At 40.1% G+C, this 26,243-nt stretch overlaps 1 protein-coding gene across 4 annotated transcripts in view; it reads right to left on the reverse strand.

The window, feature by feature from the left end:
- The window catches only part of mtor (mechanistic target of rapamycin kinase), an 80,045-nt gene extending 54,326 nt beyond the window's left edge, over positions 1-25,719 (reverse strand). The window contains exons 1-29 of one of the 4 annotated variants that reach the window (XM_046395609.1): positions 25,526-25,719; positions 24,949-25,091; positions 24,612-24,720; positions 24,201-24,433; positions 22,626-22,826; positions 22,369-22,503; positions 22,014-22,289; positions 21,308-21,416; positions 20,833-21,016; positions 20,336-20,464; positions 19,955-20,199; positions 19,239-19,448; positions 18,825-19,030; positions 18,224-18,346; positions 17,656-17,739; positions 17,289-17,465; positions 16,892-16,984; positions 16,302-16,436; positions 15,667-15,796; positions 11,429-11,679; positions 11,208-11,294; positions 9,387-9,554; positions 4,537-4,649; positions 4,037-4,199; positions 3,468-3,560; positions 2,936-3,082; positions 2,249-2,391; positions 1,667-1,829; positions 228-373 (exon numbers count right to left, since the gene is read on the reverse strand). In XM_046395609.1, the coding sequence (XP_046251565.1) occupies positions 228-373; positions 1,667-1,829; positions 2,249-2,391; positions 2,936-3,082; positions 3,468-3,560; positions 4,037-4,199; positions 4,537-4,649; positions 9,387-9,554; positions 11,208-11,294; positions 11,429-11,679; positions 15,667-15,796; positions 16,302-16,436; positions 16,892-16,984; positions 17,289-17,465; positions 17,656-17,739; positions 18,224-18,346; positions 18,825-19,030; positions 19,239-19,448; positions 19,955-20,199; positions 20,336-20,464; positions 20,833-21,016; positions 21,308-21,416; positions 22,014-22,289; positions 22,369-22,503; positions 22,626-22,826; positions 24,201-24,433; positions 24,612-24,720; positions 24,949-25,077 (4,382 nt within the window). In that variant the 5' untranslated portion in view covers positions 25,078-25,091; positions 25,526-25,719. Of the gene's footprint in view, positions 1-227; positions 374-1,666; positions 1,830-2,248; positions 2,392-2,935; positions 3,083-3,467; positions 3,561-4,036; positions 4,200-4,536; positions 4,650-9,386; positions 9,555-11,207; positions 11,295-11,428; positions 11,680-15,666; positions 15,797-16,301; positions 16,437-16,891; positions 16,985-17,288; positions 17,466-17,655; positions 17,740-18,223; positions 18,347-18,824; positions 19,031-19,238; positions 19,449-19,954; positions 20,200-20,335; positions 20,465-20,832; positions 21,017-21,307; positions 21,417-22,013; positions 22,290-22,368; positions 22,504-22,625; positions 22,827-24,200; positions 24,434-24,611; positions 24,721-24,948; positions 25,092-25,525 lie in introns of those variants that run through there. The other 3 variants (XM_046395610.1, XM_046395611.1, XM_046395612.1) reach the window with 3 other exon arrangements.
- Between the last annotated feature and the right edge of the window lie 524 nt (positions 25,720-26,243).

A 26,243-nucleotide genomic window follows, 5' to 3' on the forward strand; every position in this document is an offset into this window, starting at 1 on the left:
GTTTTCACTTCACTATAACAACTTAAATTAAAAGTACCGGTATAACACAACCAAACAATAAGTTAGTAATAAGTACGCCCATTTCTTAATTACTCTGTTCTCTTAAAGAACAAATGGGTTCCTGCAATTCTCAGTCAAATACTTGTGATGAAGAAAGACCGAGTTCAAGTTCTTAGCATTTATAAAAGCCATGGATGTTTCCCATTTAAAAATTTCAGAACTCCTACCTGATAAGAGACTCCAAGATGAGAGGAGAAGGACCCTTCTGAAACTCCAGCTCTTTGTAATGCAGAGCCTTGGCATAGGCACGACATTTGGCAGCTCTCTCGCCAAGCAGCACAATGCCATTATCATCTCTGAGGGGCAATGGGCCCTGGAAAAGGAAATATTATGTGAAAATAACCAAAGCCTTTTTATTTAAAAAAAAAAAAAAAAAACAACTTGAATTAATAGTGGAATTAGGTTGTTTCATGTAGCATGAGTAGTAATGCACCCTTTTAACTGAGTTAAAGTGCAAAAGTCTGGTAGCCTGCACAAAATGTCTTATGTCCTTCTTTCCATTGGCTCACAATAGGACATTTTATATGTGTTTCTACTGCAGCCTCACAGGAGGGGGGAGAACCCTCCTGAAATGCTATACTATGACACAACTATGATGGTCTCTGCCCTCAACATAACAGTATTGTCACAAATTAGGCCAGACAGTAGACCAGAAAGTGCTCTCTTGTCTTGAAAGGCTTTCTATGTTAACCTTAAAGTAATCTTAAAGGTAACACTTGTGTACCAAATCATTGCTTTAGTTTTAAGTGTTATCTGGAAGTTCTTCTTTTTTTAAAACCATAGCAGAATGTCTTCAGATAAATTCTTTCACTGTAACTTCTAATGAACTATTGAAAGTGTATTGTGTATTGCAGTTTGACCAAACTTCAAAGTTACGACACTACATCCAGTACTGTACACTGTGCCCAAATCACACTTGCTTGTGGCACAGCATGACACGGATCCCAACAGTAGTGAATTGTGGCAAATGGGGATGCTTGGAAGTTTTCTCTCACTTTTGCATTGATAAATAAACTGAGCACCTCTACGCAGATTCTTTTATTTGCAGTACTAAACTCTTCTTTGCATCTGGTTCACCATTTGACATTTCTGGGAGATGCTTAAACAACTTATTCTTAAGATGTGTTGATGGCAAAGAAAGATCAAATTAACTGAGCCAAGTGAACAATCATCCTTGTTTCCACAAATGCAACATTAAAACAGATGAGGTTTGAGTGTTGCTGCTTTGCCAGCTGGAGACACGTCTGTTTTGAATTGGTATTTGAACCGTATGTGGTGCATGTCATGACATGAACATCAAATGGACATGTACTTTCTGTTCCACAAAACGTTAGGACAATGACAATGTGCATAACAAGTTCAAAAACAGACTTAGTTGAGTCATTGGTAGTAATGAATAACATCTACTTGTTGATTTATATTGGGTGCTTGAAAATTAAATCCTTTGAGGCAGGAAAAGCCTTATTAATAATACCTTTAAAACTAAGCTAATATTAAAACCTTGAATTGAGAAAATAGAACTTAAGACATAGACATGCACATCCTATCCTTTCGGTTCAAATTGTATCACAGAGATTAAATATAGCAGTGGCCCGACAATGCTAACCTTGTCACTGTGCTCCATGAACTCTGCCAGATTGAGCAGAGTCTGAGTGACCTCTGCGATGTCCTGGGAGGTGAGCGCCAACTCAATGCTGCGGATGAGCTCATCCTGCTGGTCCTCACTCAGCTCAGACCAACAAGAAAGGAAGGCCGCATTGAACAGGTCCCTGTGAACCACAGAAACAGCATTTACTTACGAAAACAGATAATCGATGTGTATGAGGTTTTCTATAAATTGTTAAAAAACAAAAACTGTACAACCAATTGCAATGTTGTTTTAGACCTTTGATTGTAGAGTATTTATAGTATTGTTCCGTAACAATCTGATTCACATTTACAGTTATGCAGAGCCACATCTGGAAGCTAGTACTTCATGCAACCAGTCTTATACTGTTGGTCAATGAGCAATTCCAATCGAGCAGAAAGAAAGAGCTTGAAATTCTGCATTTATATGGAGAATTATGTGAATGCTTTTAGTTGTAGTGGTCTATCATGGGTGGAGCATGAAAGAACAGAGAAAACAAATAATAACAATAGAGGAAAGAGGAAGTAAACTAAACAGGTTGACAAGACAGAAGTGGTGTACCTGGCAAGAGGGATGTAGGTCTGGGCCAGTGACCAGCATGATCGCAGGGCTGGGGAGGATGATTCCTTGAGCAGGACGACACTCAAACGCCTCAGCCACTCAAGCCAGTCATCTTTGGACACCTTCCTGGCAGCACCCCAAGCCTGTGAAGAGACAGAAATCATCCATCTGAAAAGTTACTGGGAATTACGTGGGAGCGACACAATTTCTCCAGACCCTGAGTGTCACAGGTAATGCGTGTGGGCTGAGAGCTGGCTGAGAGACACACATAACATTTATACCACTAGTCATTAAATGTTCTAAAGAATGGAACAGCATTCTCCTGAAACACTGCCTCATTTGGTGTTTTGAGGATGGTGGTGTTGGAGAAGGCCATGATTCACATAATTTTCATACTTATCAAACCTTTCAGTGATCCAGTGAACCCTGCATGGAAGCATCTGCATTTATTGTGTTTCTCTGCTTTCTTTGTCCAGGTTTTTCCTTTAATTCATCACGGGTCTGTTGATCCCCATGTCATTTTTTCAGGTAAACTATGGGACTGTTTACTGTACACAATCACAATACCTACAGTCTACAACCATCCAGTCAAACAAACACTGGACTTGTCTGTGTTACCTTTTACTAAGAATCAGAATCAGAGGCAGTACAAATTGGAAACCAGTTTAAAAAATTAGAACGTCTGACCTTCTGAAGTGCAGTTGTGCTGACATGAAGCTTCTTCATAGGCCCTGCCTCTACTGGCCCGCTGACCAAAGCATCACCCTGGTTACCACGAAGCTGGCGATGTTGGAAGATGAGCGAGTCTTCTTCCTCCTCTGCCAGAGTATAGCCCTATGGCCCCGCACACACACACACACACACACACACAGAGCCCACACACAGATGAACTGTTGAGTAGACCTCAAAGAACTTTCCTTGCTGAGGGATAAGTGTTGATAAACAGCGCATTGAAATGATTTTCTATGGTGTACTGTAAATCAAAAAAAGTTTTGTTTATTGTTGATTATGTAATTCATTGCTCGACCATGTGGAGTTACTCTGTGTCATGAAGGGTTCTAATGCTTTTGGCTTGACTGGGCAACAGGCAAAGAATAATGAACATATGCTGACGAATTCACAAGTCAACATGCTAAAAATATAACTTTAAATGTAAAATGGTTAAATATGTTTTTGAGAAAGCCTGGATTCATTCTGGGAGGATGGCAAGGTGTCTTACCTTAACAATGCGACATATGAGTATGTCATAACGTTGGTGGTTAATCCTGTGCTTCAGCATCACTTTGTTCACCATGGGGATAAAGATCTGGTACTGAAAATAAGAGGACAAGGAAGGACAGTAAATAACAGGGTGTATGAGTTCTTTATGTGGTTTAGTTTTGCTACCTCTTTCCCCCACACCAAAAGCCAAATAATTTAGTGTCCTGCACTTGTATCTAACCACAATGAATCGCAGATCAAAAGCTTCCCTTCCACATTTGCTGCCAGATGCGGCTGCACGTGGGCCTGTGGGTCTGTTAGGCCTGAAAATGATAGGTGGGTTTAAGGATAAAGGAGGGGAAGGAGAGGGAAGGGAGGGGTAAATGTGACCTCATTCACTCTCGTAAACACCACCCCCCACTGCCAAATGGTCAATGACATCAGCAGTCTGGCAGGAAGTAATAAAAACTTTTGGGGGTGGGGGGTTACCAAAATGCTGTCCATGTGAAGCCAGCAGTAGGGAAGCTGGAAGTAGTCTTCTGGATAACAGCTATATCTGAAGGGAGCCCTGGGGACAGCAATAGCTACCTTCTTGCCCAGCTGGAACACTAGTGAGGACAGGGTGTCCATAGAGGTGGAGCGCAGCTCAGGCGTGCTGTCAAGTGTCCGAACAATCGGGTGGATAATACGTGAAGCATAGTCTGTGAAGTCCAAGGACTCTGTCAGACGGTCCAGGGTTTCCAAGGCAACCCTGAGTCACACAGAGGAAAAACAGATCAACACAAACCACTCACGTAAACAGTAGTATGACAGAGGGACAGTCTGCTCCAAAAGACTTTTTACAATAGTCTAGATGACATTTGAAAATTCCAGTTGGATTCTTCCATATCAAAAAAAGGGCACATTAAAATATTGTGCGGTAAGGAATAATAATAGTTGAGCTCTGCTCGTCTATCATTTCGATTTCCCGGTTTAATCAGATTTAGGAGGTAAAATAATGTTAAGTCCACTATGGAATCCAGTGAGAATAGATTTTATGTTCTCACTGCAAACTACAACTGCATGGGACAGTCATGTGTGGTACTGACTTGCGGGCTGGCAGGGGCACATCAGGGGCATCAAACAGCTTGACAATGGGAGGCAGCAGTAAGTGTAAGTAGTCATCTAGGTTGGCACCAAAGAGCTGGATGGCATTCAGCAGCTGCAAAGTAAAGGACACACAGCTCTTTCACACATGCCACAAGACTGAACATAAGCAGCTCATTTTAATGAGCTTGTTATGGTTAAATGGTCTTTTTATGAATCCTTAAAAGAAAAGTCGGACAGTGTTTCATTTCAATGAGGTGCTGGCAGACACACTTGCTTTCCAGGAAAATTCTGTGCGGGAATGAGTGAACAAATGAACGAATGAGTATCTTATTTTTATGTCACTTCACAGCACACAGATCATAAAATACAATATAAAATGCAACAGAGCTACAAATATAACATATTTCAAAACAAGTAAAAAACTTCAGATACACAATGTGGGACTGCTAAACTGTAAGATAATACTATATGTATAAGATTCCAACAGTTTGGAGATCTTGCACGCTGTGCAGAATGTATGAAACCAAAATAAAATGTCAAAGACTAAACATATATATAAACACTACAGCCATTTTACACCGTGCGACATAACTTTCCCAAAAAGTTAGTTGACAGTTGTGTGAGAAACATGGTGCCACCTATGAACAGTGGCCCAATGATGGTGCCAAAAATCTAGAACCAAATTCTTGCAATGTGACTGATGCCACAACCCACAACTTCAAACTACTACAAAACATTTCCTGACACTAACTTTATAAATGCCAGTACTATAAATTACAGTTGTTACAGTTTGCAGCCAAGATGTCACAGAGTGACATGTTATGAACAGTAAGACTTAATGTGAATGTAAACTGTGTAGAATCTTGTTTATCCATTACATAAGTCCTTTCTTGAATATTAAAATCATGTATAATTAGGGATGCACTGCTCAGATACATCGTCCAGTACCGACTTAAAAAGCTGGATTGAGGATTGTGGCAACAGTCCCCATCTATAAAATTTTGATTCTTGTTTATTTTGAATGATTTCTGGACAGAGTTACTTGTTTACACTACTTGTGTGAATAATGATTTAATTTACCAAGTTTGTTTGCATCACTGTGTGAATTACATGTTTAGCTTACATATTGTTCTCATTCTGGAAGATTTTTTTTTCATCAAGTTGCTGGTGCAAGACTATTTATGATTTTAATTATAAAAAACAATTCCGTAAATATACACCTATATAAAAGTTAGAGAAAAAATGTTAAAATCAGGCATTATACCACAAAAACATGATCCAGGTCTCTTCCACACAGTGAGGCACATAGCTTAATTAATCAGCAATAATATCCAAATTCCAATATCAGATGCATATGCATAATAAAACATTGTACCTTCATAGACATATCATTGTGGATGTGAGGCTCATTGGCTGTTTGGAGTGCTAGCTGTGTTAGCTGTGTGGTTAAAGGTTTCTGCAGTTCTATCTAATGGTCACATCATGTTATGTGAAGCATGTGTGAGTAGCGTGCATGGATGGCTGGCTGGTGGTCTTAAAGGATGACGTATGTTGCAGCCAACAATCCCACCCCAGCTCCTCATACCTCCACCCCCACATCTAATTTGTGCATGGCGAGACAGCAGGAAGTGGAGGTGGAGGTGTATGAGTGCTTGTGTGTGTGCTGGGGGGGTCAGTAGTTCTGGATGTACAGAACAGCTCCTTAAAATGATGGAAGTATGTTTTTCTTTTCTTCTCCTTTAGACAAGAGGGTAACTCGATTCCCAGTTCCCCTATTTTGTGACCCCCATTCTATGCATAAGATTAGGGTCCAGACCCAGATTTGAGTTATAGACTATCCAGACTGTGGGCTGCTGGGTTATCTAATACTGTAGACTGTGAGACACAACAGCACCAGAGCAGAGAGCACTAGATGACTGTGCTTCTTATGATTCTGTCTTCATGCTCTGAGCCCAAACCATGATTTAGTGTTTGAGGGAAAACCCGACAGCTACTGGCTGCAGCTGCTGAAACAGGAGAGTGTGTCAGCTACACATCTATGCTGTCTTTGAATTGCTATATTACAAGTGAATGGCTTGGACCTGAACGGTCTTGATGGATATCGACGGAAACCGCGAACAGAAAACAGCACCCCAGTAAGTCAACTGTGGACTGAGCGCTTTCTGAAAGCGTGTGGAGTGATGGGAGTACATTTTAAACGCACAGTCCCTTTGGCAGTGCCAGCAAAATTAAGACAGCTACTCAAATAACAACTCAAATCCAACATATGATCTTTTCAATCTAATTAGTGTAATTTTCCCACCAGATTTATGACAGACAGCATGTCACTTTTTCTCCAAATACAAATGTCTACTGGAGCTGAGTGGTAAACTCTGACCTAAAAAAAATAATAACAATATAATAAATCAATTACATAACACAATATTCTGGGTCATGCTATACTGGACATACATTCTACTACTGCTTCACTGCCATTATCAATTACAGGGACTAAACTCCATCTCCATTGCAGCTACCTCTAAATTTCTGCATGGATACAACACATACTTCATGTTTAGTTTTAGTTTTAGTTTAGTTTAGTTTAGTAAGGACTCAACATAACCCACAACAAAAACCCTCATTTTTAATGTGTCTTTAACATTGTCTGTCCTGCTCAGAAATCCCAAAATTTAGTCACAACATACAGCTAAGTCAGGCAGAACAGGAAATATTGTGGATCATAAAGTGCTGGTGCTAACATGCCTACAAAAGCAGTCCACAAATTTGTTCTTCATACGGTGTTCTATGACACATTTTGCTGTTATTAACCTTTGTCACTGTCCTGCACTCAGAGCAGCCAATCAGAATCCTACCCCATCTCTTGAACATCAGAGAGTCTCAGGATTTCACATGTCAAAGTGCAATCAGAGTAAGCGAGTAACAAAGATAAATTCAGTGTTACTCATCAAAACACATCATGTATATCCTTGAGGGGTAACGTACTAAATGCCTTTCCTTCCTAACTAAAAAATCATTTACATAATTTACATGTATACTTTCTAACTAGCAAACTTCCTTACTTCTGCAGGTGCATGGTTACATTTCTTTACTGCCTCAGACTGCGGATGTGTGTAACAGCATTACACTGTTGTGTATCATCTATTCCATGTGCATGTGCTCCATAGCACTGCTAGTGGTAAAAATATCTACTAACTACCTTGAAATCTCAAGTGGGTATTCAAACTTTGTTATTTTTTGTTAACAGAATGATAGGATGATTGCTCAGTAAGATAGTACAACTGAATTATTAAATGCAATTAAGCTACTTGCTACAAAAGATTGATCAACCTTTTCACCTTCATCTGACAGTGATTCATTAGGGTTATTTACCTTTTCTACACCAATGGTTCTCAAACCTCCTCCTCAGGACTCAAAAGTCTGCTGTCATCTGTACACACTGTGATGAAACATCCACCTATCTTTGTTTTCAAGTGTGGGATTTATGTATTTTTAACCACCTACACACTTTAAGGTCACAGAGGAGAGCTGTATAGTAAAAATACAGTCTATAGACAAAAGTATCCAGACACACCTCTTTTCAGGGGTTGGACTACGTCTCTTACTTCCAGTGAAGACATGAAATGGAACAAAGATTTTGAGCCAGCCATTTTAGTCCAACATCAATGCCTGACCTCACAAATGATCTACTGCATGAATGGGTAAAAATTCCCACGGAAACACAAGTTCTTGTGGAAAACCTTCCCAGAAGAGTGGAAGCTGTTACAGCTGCAAAACTGTCTGTGTATTTAGAATGCAATGTCATTACTGTCCCTGTTGGTGTAATGGGTGTCCCAATACTTTTGTCTATACAGTATATTCTACCAAATTAAGGAAAGTCCTGATTTGCAAGCAATAGAAATAAACATGATAAGACACTGACAGTCTGCCAGGACTGAATATTGTCTTCTATGTCAATTGTAAAGCAAGTAATACATAAGACTTGTGGCTTAAGGCCACCAGTTAAATTGTTTAAGGGAAATGACAGTGACAGTAATGTTCCATTACTTAAGGACTTGGAAGATTATGCAATATGCAGGCAGTGAATCATTAAACAGCACACACACTGATTTCTCTCTGATGATGATACTGCCTATGCATGAGCCACAGCAGGCGGATTAATCTGTTTTTATTGCATGTATTTTCAAATGACTCAGTTTCTTTTTATTTCAGCTATTTCTCTGCACGCTGCTGAGTAAGCATTCATGGCAGCATTAGCCTGTTTCCGAGCAGTATTTTTTATTTGTTAAGCATCTGCTGAGAGCTCTGAAAGCACTTTGTTTTAAAGCTGTTCCAGCTCTGTGACCGCAATTTCAATTCCAGCCTTACTGGATTCATTTCTATAACTTCTCAATTTGTCAAACCTTTATTGTTTTCTAAAATTCAGTTTTTATGCTTATATTCCTTTTTTGTCCCTGAAGAATTCTGTAATTTTTTCTCCTGCAGTGACTGAATTACTAATGTTCAGTTATTGTACCACATTTTGACATTTAATCTTATCTATAATTCTGATACATCAAAGTTGAATGTTCAACCTGTAATTTTTCCAGGTACATTCACATAAATGAAATTTTCAATTGAGATTTTGAATGGCAGATGCAAAATCTCATTATAAACATGAACAATATGTTTTACAGCCAAACAAATCTTTTGTTATCACTGGAAAACAATAGCAGCTTTGAATTAGTTGTACTACATTTCAATCACAAGTTGTGCTTTTGAGTTCATGGAAAATACTGACATACGCTTCTTTAGCCAAGGGTGTCCCTATAATCGCACAGCTGGATTGGCATCTGTATCACGTTGCACTCACCTTCATCGTAACACTGCGTCCTGTGCTGTTGTCATGCATGAAGACACGCAACATGTGTGGGATCAGCTGAGGCAGGTACAGCTTGAACTCTCCACCCAGCGCCACCACAATTTGCTCAATCAGAAGGATGATGGTGTTCTGCATGGGGTTGTTTGGTGTCCAGTACTCCTACAGGTCAGATCATAACATGTTGGCATGAGTTAGAATAATATCATATGGAGTATCTCTTGAAAAACTGATAAGTTAAGGAATATTGTCCTTGCTTGGTAGGATGACAGTGGGCTGTACAACTCTAAAATGGATTACTACACCATCAGGCAAACTATTCACTCTCTCAGCTCTCATATTATGTGATATTAAGAATTAATTCATCAGCAGTTACATCATTTTAGCAGAACAGACTGTACAGAGGCCACAACTGTCCTGAAACATAGTGCGACCTAAAAAAGGGAAAATAATAATCATAACAATATGAATAACAATAATGAAAAGAATAATGATAAAACCTAAGCTAACAGGCAGACATAACTGTTGCATTAGGTTATACGTTTGTCCTAAATTAAAGTGACCTGAATTATGTGAGTCCAACGTTTGATATAAATTTTTATAATATTCAGGAGGTACATCCAAAGCACTTAGAAGAAAGCACTACCTCATCCACCTTGCACTCATATAGCACTGAGGGTTTCTGTGGGTCTTAGTAACTGGGTCAAAATATGTTTCCATCAAAGAGATGTGTGTGAGAGAGACATTTGGACAAATTTCCCTCAAGAAATGCAAAGCTATGACAAGCCAGAGGTAGAGAGTGAGCGTCACAGGACTAGATGGCAAGGAACGGAGACAATTTCCTGTCAACTGCAACAGACATCACATCTCTTTGTGGCTTATGACACCATTTTGGAAAATCCACGGGATGGTCACTGTGTACATTAGAGATAATAGCAGTTGGAGTTAAGGTGGAAGACTTTAGTCACGCAATACGTCAATCAGTCAATGGGCTTCAGCTGTGAGATCTGGCGGAGGTGTTTTGTCGGGGACCAGAGGTCTTAAGCAGCCCCCAACTTCCTGCTTTCTCTGCCTGTGGCAGCTGACTAGAGAGTGAGTGTACATCCTGAATGGCTATTCCAGCCCCCTCATCTGGATGCAGGAGCTGAGCTGGAGCAAAAATGAATAGATTCTTTGTTTCACCCACTATTTATTAACTCAGAGGGACTGCACCGGTCCAGCTTTCTCAATTACTTTTCTCCAGGAGTTACCACGCCACTGCAAAAGTGTCAGTAAAAGTGTTACTAAGATTCCGATACAAGGACAGTCATATGATATTTTGTTCCCTGTTATATGATTATGTGCTAGGCAAGTGTGTTTGTGCAAGGGCTATGGTTTTAACAGTTATCAACCACATGTGATCAGGGTGAATGTCAGGGTTCCTCACCAGTTTTCTGTGAATCGGACGTGAGTGGAAACATACATCAGAAATGTACTACCGTTGGAAAGTGTGATTTAAAACACTGGGCCAAACTAAAGAGAGCTTGAAAAAAATACCCACACACAAACAACATCATTTTCTCATTCTCCCAGTGCCACAGCCTTTTTAATCATGTTAGTTAAGTACCACAGCACACATGATGTGTACTGTGTGACATGGGGAAAGCCTTCATCCAGGGGCCCACAACACATTACTCCTAATGAGGAAGGTGGTGAGCACAACTGAGTGCAATTAAGAGTTTGCAGCTGTTTGCCTGACTCACAGGAAAATAAAGAGGGGATGGATGTTCAGTGTACAGGGACAGGGGTTGGGGTGGTGTTGACACAGTAACTCACTCTGATGAGGGTGAAGATGTCGTCCATATAAGGACGGATGTGGATTTTTACAAAGCACACCACCATTCCCATCTGCTGGAAAAGAAACTGGAGAACAAAACAACCACAGAGAGACAAAGAGTAAGAGATTTTCTTCGAGAATTACAGACATTATTAACTAAAAGGTAAAAAGATGAATAAATGAGAAGGCTCCTTGCCTCCTATTCTACAGTGCTACCTACCTCTCGGATACTGGCATCGCAGACCCGAATGACATTGAGGAAGGTGGGCATGACCTGTGGCAGGAACTGGACACACTTGAGGCCCAGAGACTTAAAGATGAAGGTGACAGCCTGTACTACCATAGTATGGTGGTTGGAGAGTGATGGGTCCCTCAGGATACGCATCAGAGTCACGATTGCCACTGCAGGGTAGAACTCATCCAGGGGCAGGTTTCCCATGTTCACCAGCATCTCGCTGGTGCTGTAGTCCGCTGTGAGGAATGAAACGTAGAGAGACTCACTTTGATTTTTGTGATAAATTAATCACAAGACTTGCAACACCTCACACTCTTTAGTAGGAAACAATTGAATGGGATTCCATGAACCAGAGGTTCATATATATATTATATATATATGTATATATATATATATATATATAGAGTATATATATAGTATAGTATATATATATGTGTATGTGTGTGTGTGTAGTGTTATAAAAAATAAATTGATTTGCCACTTCCTATTCCCGACCAGACCTAAGAAATATATAATAAAATTAACTTGAGGAGTATGAGTTATTGCATATCTGCATTTTGTTTGATAGATGTCTGCTGTGTTTCTCAACTCATCATAACAGAAAACACAGACCAGTTTTCCTGCTATTATTTAATATCCCAAATGTGAACATAACTTAAACAAGTTTAGACAACAATGACAGCCTGTATTAAAAAGGAGTATTGGTTTGATTTTTAGCGGTGGGCAAAAACTCTTTCCTTTCATTTCGACAGAAAAAGTACACTTCCAGACTAAACTACTTCATCTACTTCTGGCTTTTCCAAATGTGAACATGACATCACGAGTATTGGGGCTTATTATACAACTATGAATCCATTTCCAACAATAACTTCATCAGCTGTACCCTTGTGACTATGCAGGACAGAAAGTTATTCTGTCACGACACTCAAAGACCATTAGTCAGGCAGTAATTCTACAGCATGTACGTTTGAGTATATCACTGATGATTTATGACATCTCTGACACCCCCTCCACTCCCCCACTACCACCACTCCACCCTAACAACCAAAATCAGCACTTCCTTCATACTAAATACAATTGAAAATGCTTCTGGAGCTATCTATAAAGTTTGACAGCAATAAAGGGCTGATGGGAGAAGAGAGTTGATATTGTTGGCTTGTTAATGCTGGCCGCTCGTCAGTTCTGGCACCATCCTGTATTACAACACTGGACAGTAAATTAAAGAAGGATTTCTTGTTTTTTTTTTAAATAAGATGACACTTGACTGCAGTACTTCATGATTATGCATCGTGGATTTACTCTTGTTTAACCCCAAGAACAACTATGGAAATATAACTTTTTGCCAGCAGCACTGTTTCTGTTTCGTGTGATTTTCATTCTTGTTTTGGTATACAAATTTTAAATTAATTGTAGGAATCAGGAGTTCAGATTAGCAATGTGAAAAAATTAAGCCTACTCATCTAATATAATGGATCACTGCACTGGCACAGTGAGAAACCTGACATCCAGGTATCCAGAAAAATAAATCTGCCAACGCACTCAACAACCAATCAAATACTAATAGAGGAAAATTCTGTCATTTTGACTTGTCATAAACTCACACAAATGCAGCTTTCACAACGCATGTTTTTTTTAAATAAGTAGTTTTTATTAATGTTTTTTGTGAAAGGCACTTCAAATGGGGTCAGTCTGTCCATTTATCTATGCAGAGCTATTGAGTTTTACAAGGCATTTGAGAATACAGACGTCTGGTTTTCAGCGTTTCACTGGCCTTCTGAAGGAGTACAGTTTCAGCTGTTCCAGTTGTCCCCTCAAAAGTCTGGACTGCAGACATAACAGATTGGCACAGAGCTTACAGGCTAAAGAGGGTTGATTTGCTTTTGGATTTTTTTGTTATTCCTTCTTCACCAAGTCTAGATTAATGATGAGGATAGATGGCTACATGCATACTTTTAGAGCCCACAAACAGGCATCATTGCTAAGTGAGGGAACAGTACCGCAGTAATGCAGGCTTCAGTTGTGTAAGAAAAGACATAACAACACATGCAAATACAGCCACTAACTAAGAGGGAAGACTCACTATTTCATCAGTTTTATGACTGGTCTTGTTTGAAGTCAGGTGAGGAGTTGGTCTTAGCCAATGACCTCCCACATAAAAAAACATGCTGTCAAATATTGCTAATGCTCCAGACGCTGACCCTGACAAGTCTGCCAAAAGATGTACAGTCTCCAATTCTGGTCACAGTCCATTTAGCTGGAGTACACACTGGTAAAACTATTACCATATTGTGCGAGATCACATTCTGAGACACATGACTGGAGCAGACAAGTGGAGATCTGCACTCTACATACGCAATGCACATGACGTATGTATATATATATATATATATATATATATATATTTTTTATAATCATCACTGTTATGCACTTTCAAGTTCTCCAGAGGATGATGGCCTTTAAGTGACAGCATCCATCATACAGAATGTTAAACCCCCCTGTTTTGCTTTGTTGTGTGTTAATCACAGTCCACAGAGGATGAGTCCTTAAGTTCTGATGGCACCATGGCCCACAGGAGTCATTCTCAGGACAAACTCAACAATTTTTACCCCTCCGGTGATAAGATCTCAGTATGTTCTTTATTTCATGTTGTGTGAAGTACAGAACCATACATCCTATTGGGCTTGTACAAGACTGTAAGACTGTTACCACTTCTTATGGAAACCCTTGGTTACATTAGGAGCTAAAATAACCTGACTTCATTTATGATGTGTAAAGTTACAGTTAATCTAGTGGCAGAAAATCAGCACAACAGTTAAGAGGGAATGATTCAGTTGATTTGCTTACATTTAAGCATATATGGACAATATGTGTTATAAATAAACATAAAAAAACATTGATGCAAATCATTTGTGATTGGTCTTACTGCTTAAAGTGATGCCTGTCTAAAGTGGGTCACCTTAAATTAAATCTTTCTTTCTTTCTTTCTTTTGAAAGATCCAACTCCAGTTGTAGAGATTATATTTCCCTCTGAACTGCAAGACCCTCATTCTGGAGGTGGTTAAGTTGGGTGTAGGTCAGAGAGAAGCAGAAATTAAAACCCAAAGAATGAACGCTCCAACAAAGTGAAAACCCAAATACATAGTCGGTGTTGACTTTTCAAACGCATGGTCAAGATCTCCAAAATATTGTGTTTTGTCTGAGTAAGTAGAAATATGACTTTACTGAGCTCCATTTCTTATTAACTGTAGATTTATGAAATGTAATAAAGCCAAGCAGTAAAGGATAATCATAAGTGCTCTGGGTCAGACAGAATATGGTTTCTGAGAGCCAGATTCAGCAATTCAAAAAAACTTAAGATGAAATCAATGCCCCTCAAGAGCAATCCTGTTCTGACCAAGATTAGAGTGAAGGTGTGTTTTTCTCACAACTCTTTCCATAGCAACGATTTTTAACTAACAGAAACAATTCTGCCTGTGCATTCACGTTTAAATATATAACTGTGTATAAAGATCATACCTGCACAAATGGCTATTGTGCACAATTAAATATTGTTCAGTGAAGCATCTCATGTCTGTGACCATCTTTCCTACTCACATCAGCTATTTTGCATCATGAAATCATTCACGAGTATGAAAAATGAATGCAATTCAATCTTTAGCTGACATTTTATCACTGCAAATGTTTTCATAAGAACTGAAGTTTTGTGACCTTTAAAATCAGATGTGTTTATTCCATCAATTTACCTCACAGCTCATCTTTAGGAAATCTGTTAGTGTCCAGGCTGCTGCCTATGAGCAATTTCTGGTAGCATCTGATTGACTCCCTATGTCCCCTGATTTGTCCAAACACAAGTGACCACTTCAACATGGCTTAGAGGAATCTTTTCAAATTATCTAAACATGATAACAGTATTTGTTATAAAATGAAAAAAAAAAAAATCATCACAAAATCAACTATGATGAAACAAGTGCTCAATATACACACCCTTAACAATACTATCCCATCAGGTGCTCTCTTTCTCTCTCTCTCTCTCTCACACACACAGTAATTACTGCAACAATCTCAAGGTCCCTGATGGACACAACGACATGGCAGACTTTCCAGCTGTTGCACTGAGAATTTAATACTGCTGTGACTTTGAGGGAGACAAATAAAAAACTAAACTAACAAATATTGTGACTCTTGAAAACTTTACTCAAAACTGTGTGTGATCACAGGCCTACCTGAATCTTGACTGGACTTGGACTCAGAGAGACTGACGGCAGAGGCGTCTCGTGACTGATCAATCATGCCGATATTCACCTTGTGCTTGTAAGGGTCCAAAGCTCCGAGAAGACCCAGCACACGTATAGCCTGTGGAGACACACAGCATACACAGTTAGCAATTGTCAACTACATTAAGTCTGCCCTATAAAGCAGAATAAATAATGGTGCGGTAATTACCATTGGATAATAAGCCAAACAGGAGCTTAAATTTATTTGATAATAGATTTCAGTGCCAAAGTTGCCAGAGCTCACAGTACGTTCACGTGTTGCACACCATGCTCAGTGAGAGTGTTCTCTCTGAGACACGTATAGGGTAGCAGGCAAGGGAAGATACTTTGGTAATTATCACTTACATCACAGCTCGAGACTTTGGAAAAGTTTCTTATAACTATGGAAAATGTGTAGGCTTATGGTCTATGTATTTGTCTGATTATAATTCACAAGTCCCAGTCAATACAGCTAAACAGACCTTCATTTGGTTAGTCTATGTCAACAGGTAACGGTTCAGGATTCATAAAGAGTCAGTGAACAACACTCAGAAAACTGAGGACAACAAAGGTTTAGGGGCCAAGATGGAGGGAGGGGTGCATACCTCTCTCCTTATGCCCTGGTTTTGTTCTGTCTTCAGGAAGTTGAGCAGCACCTCCAGCAGAGAGGGGTATTTGCGGTAGGGCTCCACCACATAACCTGTACTGGCCACCTGTTGGCCCAGTGTCCACAGTGCCACCTGGTGGAATGTCAGAAGCAGAAGCTTAATGTTTAGGTGCACTTTTCTTTGGGTTGTTATTTAAGTGTACTTGTAATAAAATGTATCCATTGCACAGGTTTAAACACAAACTCCAACTATTATTCCTGTTTGCCTAACCCTGGCATCAATTCAATATGATTTTCAGTCCCTAACTGATAAGCTATAGGTTAGTATTTTTGGGTGATCCCACCTTGTGTCAGCTCCTGGCACACAATCATATATAAACAGGAAATACTAGAAGAACAATGTTCTCCAAATGTTTTCTGAGTGACTTTAAGTGTTTCCAGAATTTCTGTCCCTTCATGTTCACTGAGGTAGACCAGTATTTATTGTACCCAAGACACAAATATTTCCAGTGTTTCTAGTTGTGCTGAAAAGAATTGAATTAAGAAATGAGAACCAGATGAGGCAGACAGCTCACGTTTGTTACATACCTGTCGTTTTGCCAGTGAAGATGAGTCCTGCAGCATGTCCATGATAATCGGAAAAAGCTCATCCATCCACTTCCTCATCTCCAGGCCACTCACCTGAGAAGGCAGAGACAGGAGAAGAAAATCAAAACTAAGGAAATATCATAATCTGCTCAATTTTTTGTCATTAAGATCTTCTAAAATCTGAAAATGGACAGAATGATCACTTTAAAATTAAAATGACTATTTTGGAGATTTAAAAGCATCTGTCAAATTGCTCAAATGGTAAATTTTTGTTTTTATTATTAGTGCTGTCTATATGTTGTCAGTCCATTCATCTGTGTCCCTTGTTACTAACAGTATGCTTTACCAAAAATAGAAGATTTCAGATCTGCAGAACTTGGGTTTAATGGATCCCTACGTTTTCCTGTGTCTTCCTGTGTTCATTTCTGAGCAGCTGGGCTTCTGCCTCTTCCTGCACTGAGACAACCCTGAACACTTGGTCTACCTGAGCATCACCTGCACTCTGTCTGAACTGCAGAGTCTGCCTGCCTTTAACTGGCCTTTTCTGACTACTTGGTGGGGAATGTCGAACCACCTGGACAAGGTGGAGCAAAACACACATCCACTTCAGAAAAAGGACAAGCTCAGACTGCCTGCATTAAAACTGTTAGATTGAGAGAGTCCAAAAATGTAAAGATATGAACTGGGCAAACAATCAATTAGATACATAAGCTAATACTGTCCTCATGAAACTTAAAGCATTTAAAGACTAAATCCAACCTTACCTGAGCCAACTCTCCGATGGTTGCAAGGACACTAATGACCACACCGGGGTTTGGGTCTGGGTCTTTCAGCTTGAGGATGAGAGCCTGCAACAGTAAAAGATAACAGGGTCATTTAAGCCCAGTACTCCACAATTCCATGAAATTCTATTTATCTAAATTATTGACCTTATATACATTTCATAATTAGCAAAGGGAGCTTTGGGAATAGACTTGACATAGACATAGACAAGAGTCCTCCAGTGATTTAACATTAGACTCCTTTAACATTGTCAGATATGATGGATTTAGGAGGAGCAGCTTAAAAACTGTTGAGATACTGTATTATTTTTAATTTCACACATTCACAGAGGAGGAGAGGGTTACAGGATTATGTTAAACTCATCCCTCTATAACTCTACACGCTGTATTCACATATGCAGTAATGCCTGTTAATGGATTCTGATGTGTAAAGTTCCCTTTCAAGCTTTAACTTATTTAGACACAGGCTTGAGAATACACATGGTACTCCCAAGTAAAAACCTGATTTATACTCATATACCTTTACAATGAAAAAACAGCAGAGTTGTACCTTGAGGATAGGCTCCATATACGGCCGTATGAGGCGGGGGGCATTGGAAACTAGATGACCAAGCATACGAGCGCTCTGCTCTTTGTTCCTGCCAACACCACTGTGCTCCAACTCTGTCAAGATCTGCAACAAAAATCAAACCAGAAGTAAGATTAACAAACCCGTTCTTCAACACATGGAATAAATCTTCATGAGGTTCATCCATAATGTACATAAGGGTGTTACAGGAGCAAAACCTGTTTTTAAGCAGTTCACAATACCATGGCCTTTGCTGCCCTCTAAAGGTATCCAATTGAAACAACAGATAACAGGTGATCTTTTCAGAAAGAACAAGGATGTACTGAACGATTTTCATAATGTTCAATAAAATCTAAACATTATACTTATATTTAACATCATGTCAGTGTACCAAATCTGATGAGGAAATCTTATGCCAAAGAGGGCCATTAAGGAGGTGTGCTAATGTTTTCAATCGAACAATTCAACAGCAAAATTCCCTTAATGGGTGAAAAACAATTGCATGGGACATTCAACACCATAGAGAAAAGCAAGACAATGAATCATTAGTCATGTAACTACTCTTATGTTGGCCCTCTCCTACCTGGATGAGCATCTTACGCAGGAAGGGCATGACAAAAGCAGGGTTCATGCTGCTGAGCCGTCCAATTGTGCAAATGGCCAACTCTCTAATTTCAAACACTTCATCATTTAGGGCAACAAAGAGCGCTTGCAAGTTCTCAGCCTGGGCGAGGTGAGCATCGAAACGCTCATCAAGAGAGGCCAACACACAGTACCGAATGTCTGGATCTGCAGGAGAACAGGGACAACGAAAAGTCATGTTGAATATCTTAACATGACACACCAAAACAGGTGTGTATTCCAATGCTACAATGCAATATCTGTTTAAATCAAATGGCTATTCTAGCAAAATTATAATTACATAAATAAAAAACAAAAAGAAAACAAAACTAAATACAACCATATGATACTATAAGCCCTTTAGTTTCCCTTTTACCTGGGTCAGTGATGCCAACAACTAGCAGTTTGCTGAGCACATCTGCAACAACCTGCACAGCAGTCTGACTGACAACATGGCCGCTGATCAGGTGTATGGAGGGGGTAAGGAGGCGTGAGCAGGTCCGAGCTGCCTCCATCCGGATCTCCTTGTGTTCACTGTTCAGGAAGTGATCAGCACAATGGCGCACAAACTGGGTGAGGGAGTGTCCTGGTGAAAAAAACAGAATGATCCCTAAGTTCAGTTTTTAGGAATTCACAATACTCTGTCACTGCAAACATTACATATGCTGTCAACACACACTGCAGCCAGAATATATTAACCCTGTTGTAAGAGTGCACCCAGAATTTGTTTCAATTGTTCCAATGTTTTCTAGCCAAGGCTTCTCTGCCTTCACATTAAACCATACCATTTCTTTGTGTACCATGCAGGCTCTTAGGCATTTTCTCTATCAGTTATTTCTTCTTATGCTTTAAGATCTTTCTGCACTTGCCACTACCCACAACGGAAAATCATTTTTCTCTACTGACAAAACTAAATTTAAGATCAATCATCAGTGGAGTTTGGTGCATTAGAAAAGAACTGAGGGCCTAAACACAGTTTTCACTCTGTGGACTTTCTCTCTGTGTTTCTTAAGAATAAACCTAACATAAAATAAAATAATATAAAATATGAAAACTCTGTATTAAAGTGGAGTTTTTTTGCAAGGTTCTTGCCTTCAAACTCAAAGCTTCCAAGTGTACGCAGGGCCAGTGTGATGCTGCCTACATCACTGGCTTCAGGGATATTTGTCAGGCTTGGTGAGGCCAGCTGGTGAGCCAGGCCTTTGGGCATGCCAGGGTGACGCAGCGGCTTGTGCATCAACACCAGGGAGAGCATCTTCAGTAGACCATCCTGGATGTCCTTCTTCAACTGGGGGATCTGACGGCTCAGGTCATACAGCACTGCTGTCAGTGCAGGGCTACATGAACAGGACACAATGAGCAAACAACCCAACATTATTATCACCGGTATCTTCAGATGGGTTTAAAGAAATATGTAGTGGTATGTTTATCAATGAACAGAACTGTTACACTAGTGAATCCTTTATGTCCTACCTGAGGCCCACAGCCAGCATAGGCTCCAGCAGCTCCTTGATGTCTGGTTGGATGCTGGGACCCAAGGCCCTGGAAAGCATGCTGATACAAGTGAACACGGTTGCGTCCACCTGCATGGTCTTCTGCCTCCTGCATACAGGAAAGATGGGAGAGTGAACAAACATGGACTAATGGTAAGTCTCTTTTCTGTCATGGACAGTTTTCCAAAATTGTTTTTAAACAGGTCTACCACAGAGAAGATACAACAAAGTATATACAACTTAGACTTTGGTTTCATTTTCTTAAAGATATGGAAGCCCATGGCAATAAAGGGTCTCTTTCCAGTGTAACGCTACCAAAAAGTACTAAACTAGAATGATTCTTAAAAATCAGTACATAATGAGACAGGAAAACAAAAACTGTGTATTAAGACAATAACAGCTAAATACAACTGAACTGAAAAACAGAATTTAAAATATACAGACACTATAAATGGCTTCATGTTTTTAATTACTGACTTGTGCGCAAAGTCCTTTGGTGGCAGGGCAGCCTTGATGATCTCAAGGACTTTCGAGAGGTACGGCTGGATTTCTGCCCTGACAGCCACTACCAGCAGCCCCAGAGCCTGGAACGCTGCCGTCCTTTCCTTTTCCTTCTTCAGACAGCCCAGCAGGTAGCCCATAGTGTCTGACAGGTACTGGTCTGCACAAAGGATGGAACAATCACAGTGTAAATGGTTAAACACAGATGTAAAGCTTTGTACAGGTTGCAACACATAAATCTACTGAGTGGGAGAAACTACCAGCAATTTATTACAACAAAGCCCATCGATATCAGGACAGAGGAGAACAGAACATATTGGTAAGGCTCTCTCTAAATTTCTATTTCCATAACCACTACAGAGACCCAGTGGATATAGTTCTGAGAAAAAATGCAGAATGCATATGGATTCCAATGGATCTTGGAATACATTCATACATTATTTAGTCCCACCTGTAAAGATATGTGGCTGGAAGGCAGCCAGGCGTGGAAGCAGGTTGAGAATGGTCATCTGGATCAGAGGGTTTTTACTGGTCCTGTATTTCAGAACCCAGCGACACACCTGGAGGAAGCACATAATAAAAGCTGGTGTCAGCTGTGATTTGCCTGGTGCTTGGGACAGCACTAACCTTGTGTTGCTGACCTTGTGACATACTTGTTAAATCTCTTCATGAGCCTGCTGCGATGTTGTGAGAGCATTATTTCTAACATGGTATCCAAGTTAACCTCTTGACTGTTAAATATGATATTTCTATTCAATGTTATAGCTCACTAAACCAATTTGTACGTGCCCATCTGCATGGACTAATGAGTGGGTAAAACCCTTGAAGAAATCTGGAGCAAGGAAAACAGATTTAATGGTAAAATGAAATTGTAGCTGCTTTCAATCTCTTGTCAGAATACTTGAGTCTTTTACTTTTTGACATTTGTAGATCGTCTTTGCTTTAAGTAAGACATCTAGCACTTAGAAGCCCAGACTAGCAACCAAAACTGTATGCTGGTTCAAGGGTGCTTCAGCTGATGCTGATTATCTCAAAATACCAGATATCAGCTCGATTAATTGGTTTGTTACTAGTAATAACCGTAATTCTCAAATCAAGCATCTGACAAAACAACTGTCGAAGCCTTGGAAGAGCCAGACCTCTGCTGTAAAATTTACCTGGTCGAATCGCTCTTCCATCAGCTCACGGCAGTAGCGACTCTCCACCAGCGAGCTCTTGGCGGGCACTGGGGTGGCTCCAAAGGTGAGAAAGCCCTGAGGTGTGCTGTAGCCCAGCAGGCCCAGAAGGGCGTTGGACTGCTGTGGCTGCACCGACTGAAAGCTGGTGAAGGGTGTGATGTGGCGAGGCTTGGTTCCAAATCCCATCAGTTCTTTACAGTATTTATCATGGACCAGCTGCTGCTGCGTGATCTCCTCCATCTCCTCACGCATGCGCTGTCATTGAGACAAGACAGTAAAAGGAATGTTTCGTTTGTGGATATGAGAAAGTTTCAGCAATGATTTCGCCCCTCACCTCTCCCTCCATGCTGCTGATGCGAACCAGTTCATTCAGGATTAGAAGAGCACCGTGGACCCTGTCGTCACGATTCATCCCTTTCTCTTTGGCCAGAGTCTCATCAAAGCCTTTCTCTGCCTCCTCAAAGGTTTGCTGTCACAGAAGAGACAAACACCCATATTGCCTATTACATGGACTTAGGTTTTCCTCTGGCAAACACAACATTTACAGAGAGAAAGAAAATTGATTTGCCACAAAACAGTGGAATGTCTTACTTTGTACCACTGTGGTTTCTGCATTTCCTTGGTCTCCCTCTGTGTGGTGAGGATGAGACAGGCTCGCAATGCAGACACAGCCCCTTCTCGGATGGCCTGCTTACAGTCCCATACTGCGTAAAAGATGTTGTCAAAGAAGGGCTGCACTTGCTGAAAGAAGAAGGTGGGTGCACTCACAGCCAACTCCCGCAAAACCAGCACCTGGAAGAGGCACAAAATTGTTTAATGGCTGGACATTAATTGTCTTCCTTGACCTGACTTCTTTTAAGTGAAAAAAGTCTCAATATTTTGCTTACAGACAACCATCAGTAGTTATTATATTATTCCAGGGCTCAGAAGTTCAACCTTCAGAATTCATAAAATGTGAAACCTCACAGAAATACTGCAACTAAACGTTGTGAACCTTAAGGTGTTGTTACTACATTTAGCTTCAACCTATCCTATGAAGAAATGTGAGAACATCAAATCACACATCATTACTCCTATAAAGAGCAGGGTTTCAGCAGTGAGGGTATAACTTTATTGAATTTCCCTCAGGATCAATAAAGTATATATCTATCTTTCTATCTATCTAAATGCATTAACTAAAGTGCATGCTTTTCACACAGGTTCCACCTAGCTCACATTGTGACTGAATCATTGGTACATATAGTAAGGCAACAGTGTCTTATAGTTGGAGCTAACAGTACAGATACACATGTTACAATGCAAGGCAAAAAAACCTAAGCCTTGTGACAGTTAGTCCACACAATCAACCGGCAAACAATCAATTTGCCTTTGGTAGCAACAATGCAAATCTGCAGAGTCAGCAAACACAGCGGTCCACAAAAATATAATTTTCTTTAAGAGGAGGCCAGATCCTGACACTTATTATTGGGACATCTGAAAAGTGATTCCACATAGCTGAAAAACAACCCATGTTAGAAAATCCATCACAAAAAAGCCTAACTTAATTTAGTAACCAAACCTAGCTTATTTTCTATTATTTCTATAATAGTATTGTTTTCCCTGCGCTTGTGTTTTCTTAAGACTCATCATAACATTAGAGAATAATAGCAGATAAGATAAACAAGGCCAGAGAGCAAAGGTGTCACTGAAACTTCTGTTACAACTGACAAGCTCAAGCACATCCATGTCTTCTTATTCAGTGCAAGTTTGTTATGTGGGACAGTATTTCATTTTAAGCTTGGCTTCAAACTGTTGTGACAAAGACAAAAACCAAGCTGATACTGAAGAAAACTTTGCCAAAGTCCTGTATTTAAAAATTATTTTCATAAAGTGAATAAGGGGATAACAGTGCCATAACGGCAAAAGACAATGTTATTTTCCTTTACTCGCACAATTCAGCATGGTCTCCTGAACAGCAATGAGTGAGTTCTCCATCCAGGAAAAACTAAACCAGTCACACCAACTGCCTACTGCTACTTTGGAAAGTAAAAATGAAAAAGGCAGTGATGTAAAGGGACAACCCTGATTCAAACTGTCCTTTTCACTCATCTCCTCCTCCCATAAACACCACCAAGAAGTGGTGGTATTTCAACAACAAACAGTCACTGCAGTCTGCTGGTCACTTACTGCTGCATGGCGTCGACCTTCATTTCTGTCTGCTCCCAGCCACTCCAGGGCTCTCTTCACTTCAAACTCCACATATTCAGCAGTAAAAGTGTCCCCTGCCATGGACAGGTGGCCCATGGCTTTTGAGGCCATCTCCATCACCACGGGGTCACTGGAGGGGAGCAGGTTGCGCAAGTAGTTGGCAAAGCGGCTGATCCTGGTGGCATTGCCTCCCTCAACGCCAATCAGACTCACTGGAACAAATTATTGAAAACATATTGTTACACACATACACTGCATAATCTGTGACATTTACACAATTTCATGTCACCTATATCCGCAGCAGTAACTAATCACATTCCACCACACCTTAAGTTACTTAAAAATTGAAAATAAACTGCAAAGTTTGGCATGTCAATGTTTACAGCTTACCAATTGCAAGAATCCCTCCTTTCTTCTCATTCACATCAGAGCTGGACACCAGCTCAAATATGTGGTGGTTTAACTCATCATAAAAGGTAGTGGCTTCATCTTGGCTTAACTGTGAAAGGTACATAACCAATATCATAAAAACATATATATGTAAAAATAAAGACTGATGACCACAACTTGTACTGATGCTGACAAAGTTACAGAAAAGTGGAATGTGGAATCCGGAAACAGTGTACACAAGTGATCACCCTCCAGCAACAACATTCATTATGCAGTATGTTGGAAGGACATTGCCATGGATGATTTCCATTTCGTCCATGTTTCTTTTTGCTGTTACCTCTCTGAGTTCTGTAGTCACATAGTGCTGCAGGTCTTTGGCAGATTTTGCTCTGGTGTCTTCATTTCGACTCTTTAGCCCACTGACAAACTGTTGCAGCACAGTGGCTGTGCCTGACATGATAACCATTTGGACAGCCTGATCTGCCAGAAGAAAAATGAAATGGACATACTTTCGCTAAAACGTTCTGGGTTATGAAAACAAATGCAACAAATAAAAAGAATACAAAGAGATATATACTGCACTGGGAAGAGTATTCAGAATCCTTTTACACAGGACAATGATGCTGATAGCTGGCGTTATAGCTAGCTAACGTGTCTGGTTAGCTAGTGAAACAAACTCAACCTTGCTAATGGGCAACATAACAAACAAAGGCATTACTTTAAGTTAGAGAGTATTCTTTACACCACTAGCAAAAAACTGACACGTTCAAATAGTATCGGTCAGGTACAGGCTAATTCAGAGCCTCAAGTGTATCATACTGGCTTTGTTTAGCTAACGCTAGCTAATGCTAACGTTAAACAAGCTAATCTACAAAACCGTTAGCAAGATAGTAAAACCGCGTTGAATCACTTACGTGTTTATATTAATATGTCTGCCGCTTAACTGCTATTCGGCTCTTGCAGAATATCATGTCATTGTACGACTGCCCGGTTAGCACAGGGCAATGTTAGCTAGCTATGGTATGGCTATTTAGTTGGACCGTCTCCAGCAGGGTACATACACACCGCAAACTTCACAAGCTTTGAGCTGCGTTGCCTGCGCAGAGTTGAACGCATGCAGGTCTTCAGGGCAGTTTGGAGCTACAGACTGACGCATTACTTCAACACTTTTCTTTATAAGATTTTGTACTTTATTTCTCTACATTCAGAGGGGGTTTATATGTACAATATTTCCAGAAAGAAATGTTATATGTTTTGCTTGCATAATTTGTATAAATCAGGAACTCCTAACACCGCCTGAAAGTGTTACTGGGCCCTTAGCAGGTTAAGGTTAGGTTGTGCATGTATTGCATTTAAAAGTCAGTAATTTTCCTGTGACCGTTCCCTGACAGTAGTACCGTAGATTTTTTGTCATATTTATGACAAATTACTCACTTGGTACTAGGGGTGTCACAATATACTGTTACTGACAGTTATTGAACCAGACTCTTGGAGTCAGACTCTTGAATTTATTTGCCAAAACAGAGACAAAGCACACAATAAACAAAGTTAAAGATGAATTTGACTCATAGCATTATTATGTTTTGTCAAATTTCCTATACATATCTAGATAATATCTTTATCTGTCTGATC

The sequence above is a fragment of the Scatophagus argus genome, chromosome 8, assembly GCF_020382885.2.
Source record: "Scatophagus argus isolate fScaArg1 chromosome 8, fScaArg1.pri, whole genome shotgun sequence".
Lineage (NCBI taxonomy): Eukaryota > Metazoa > Chordata > Actinopteri > Scatophagidae > Scatophagus > Scatophagus argus.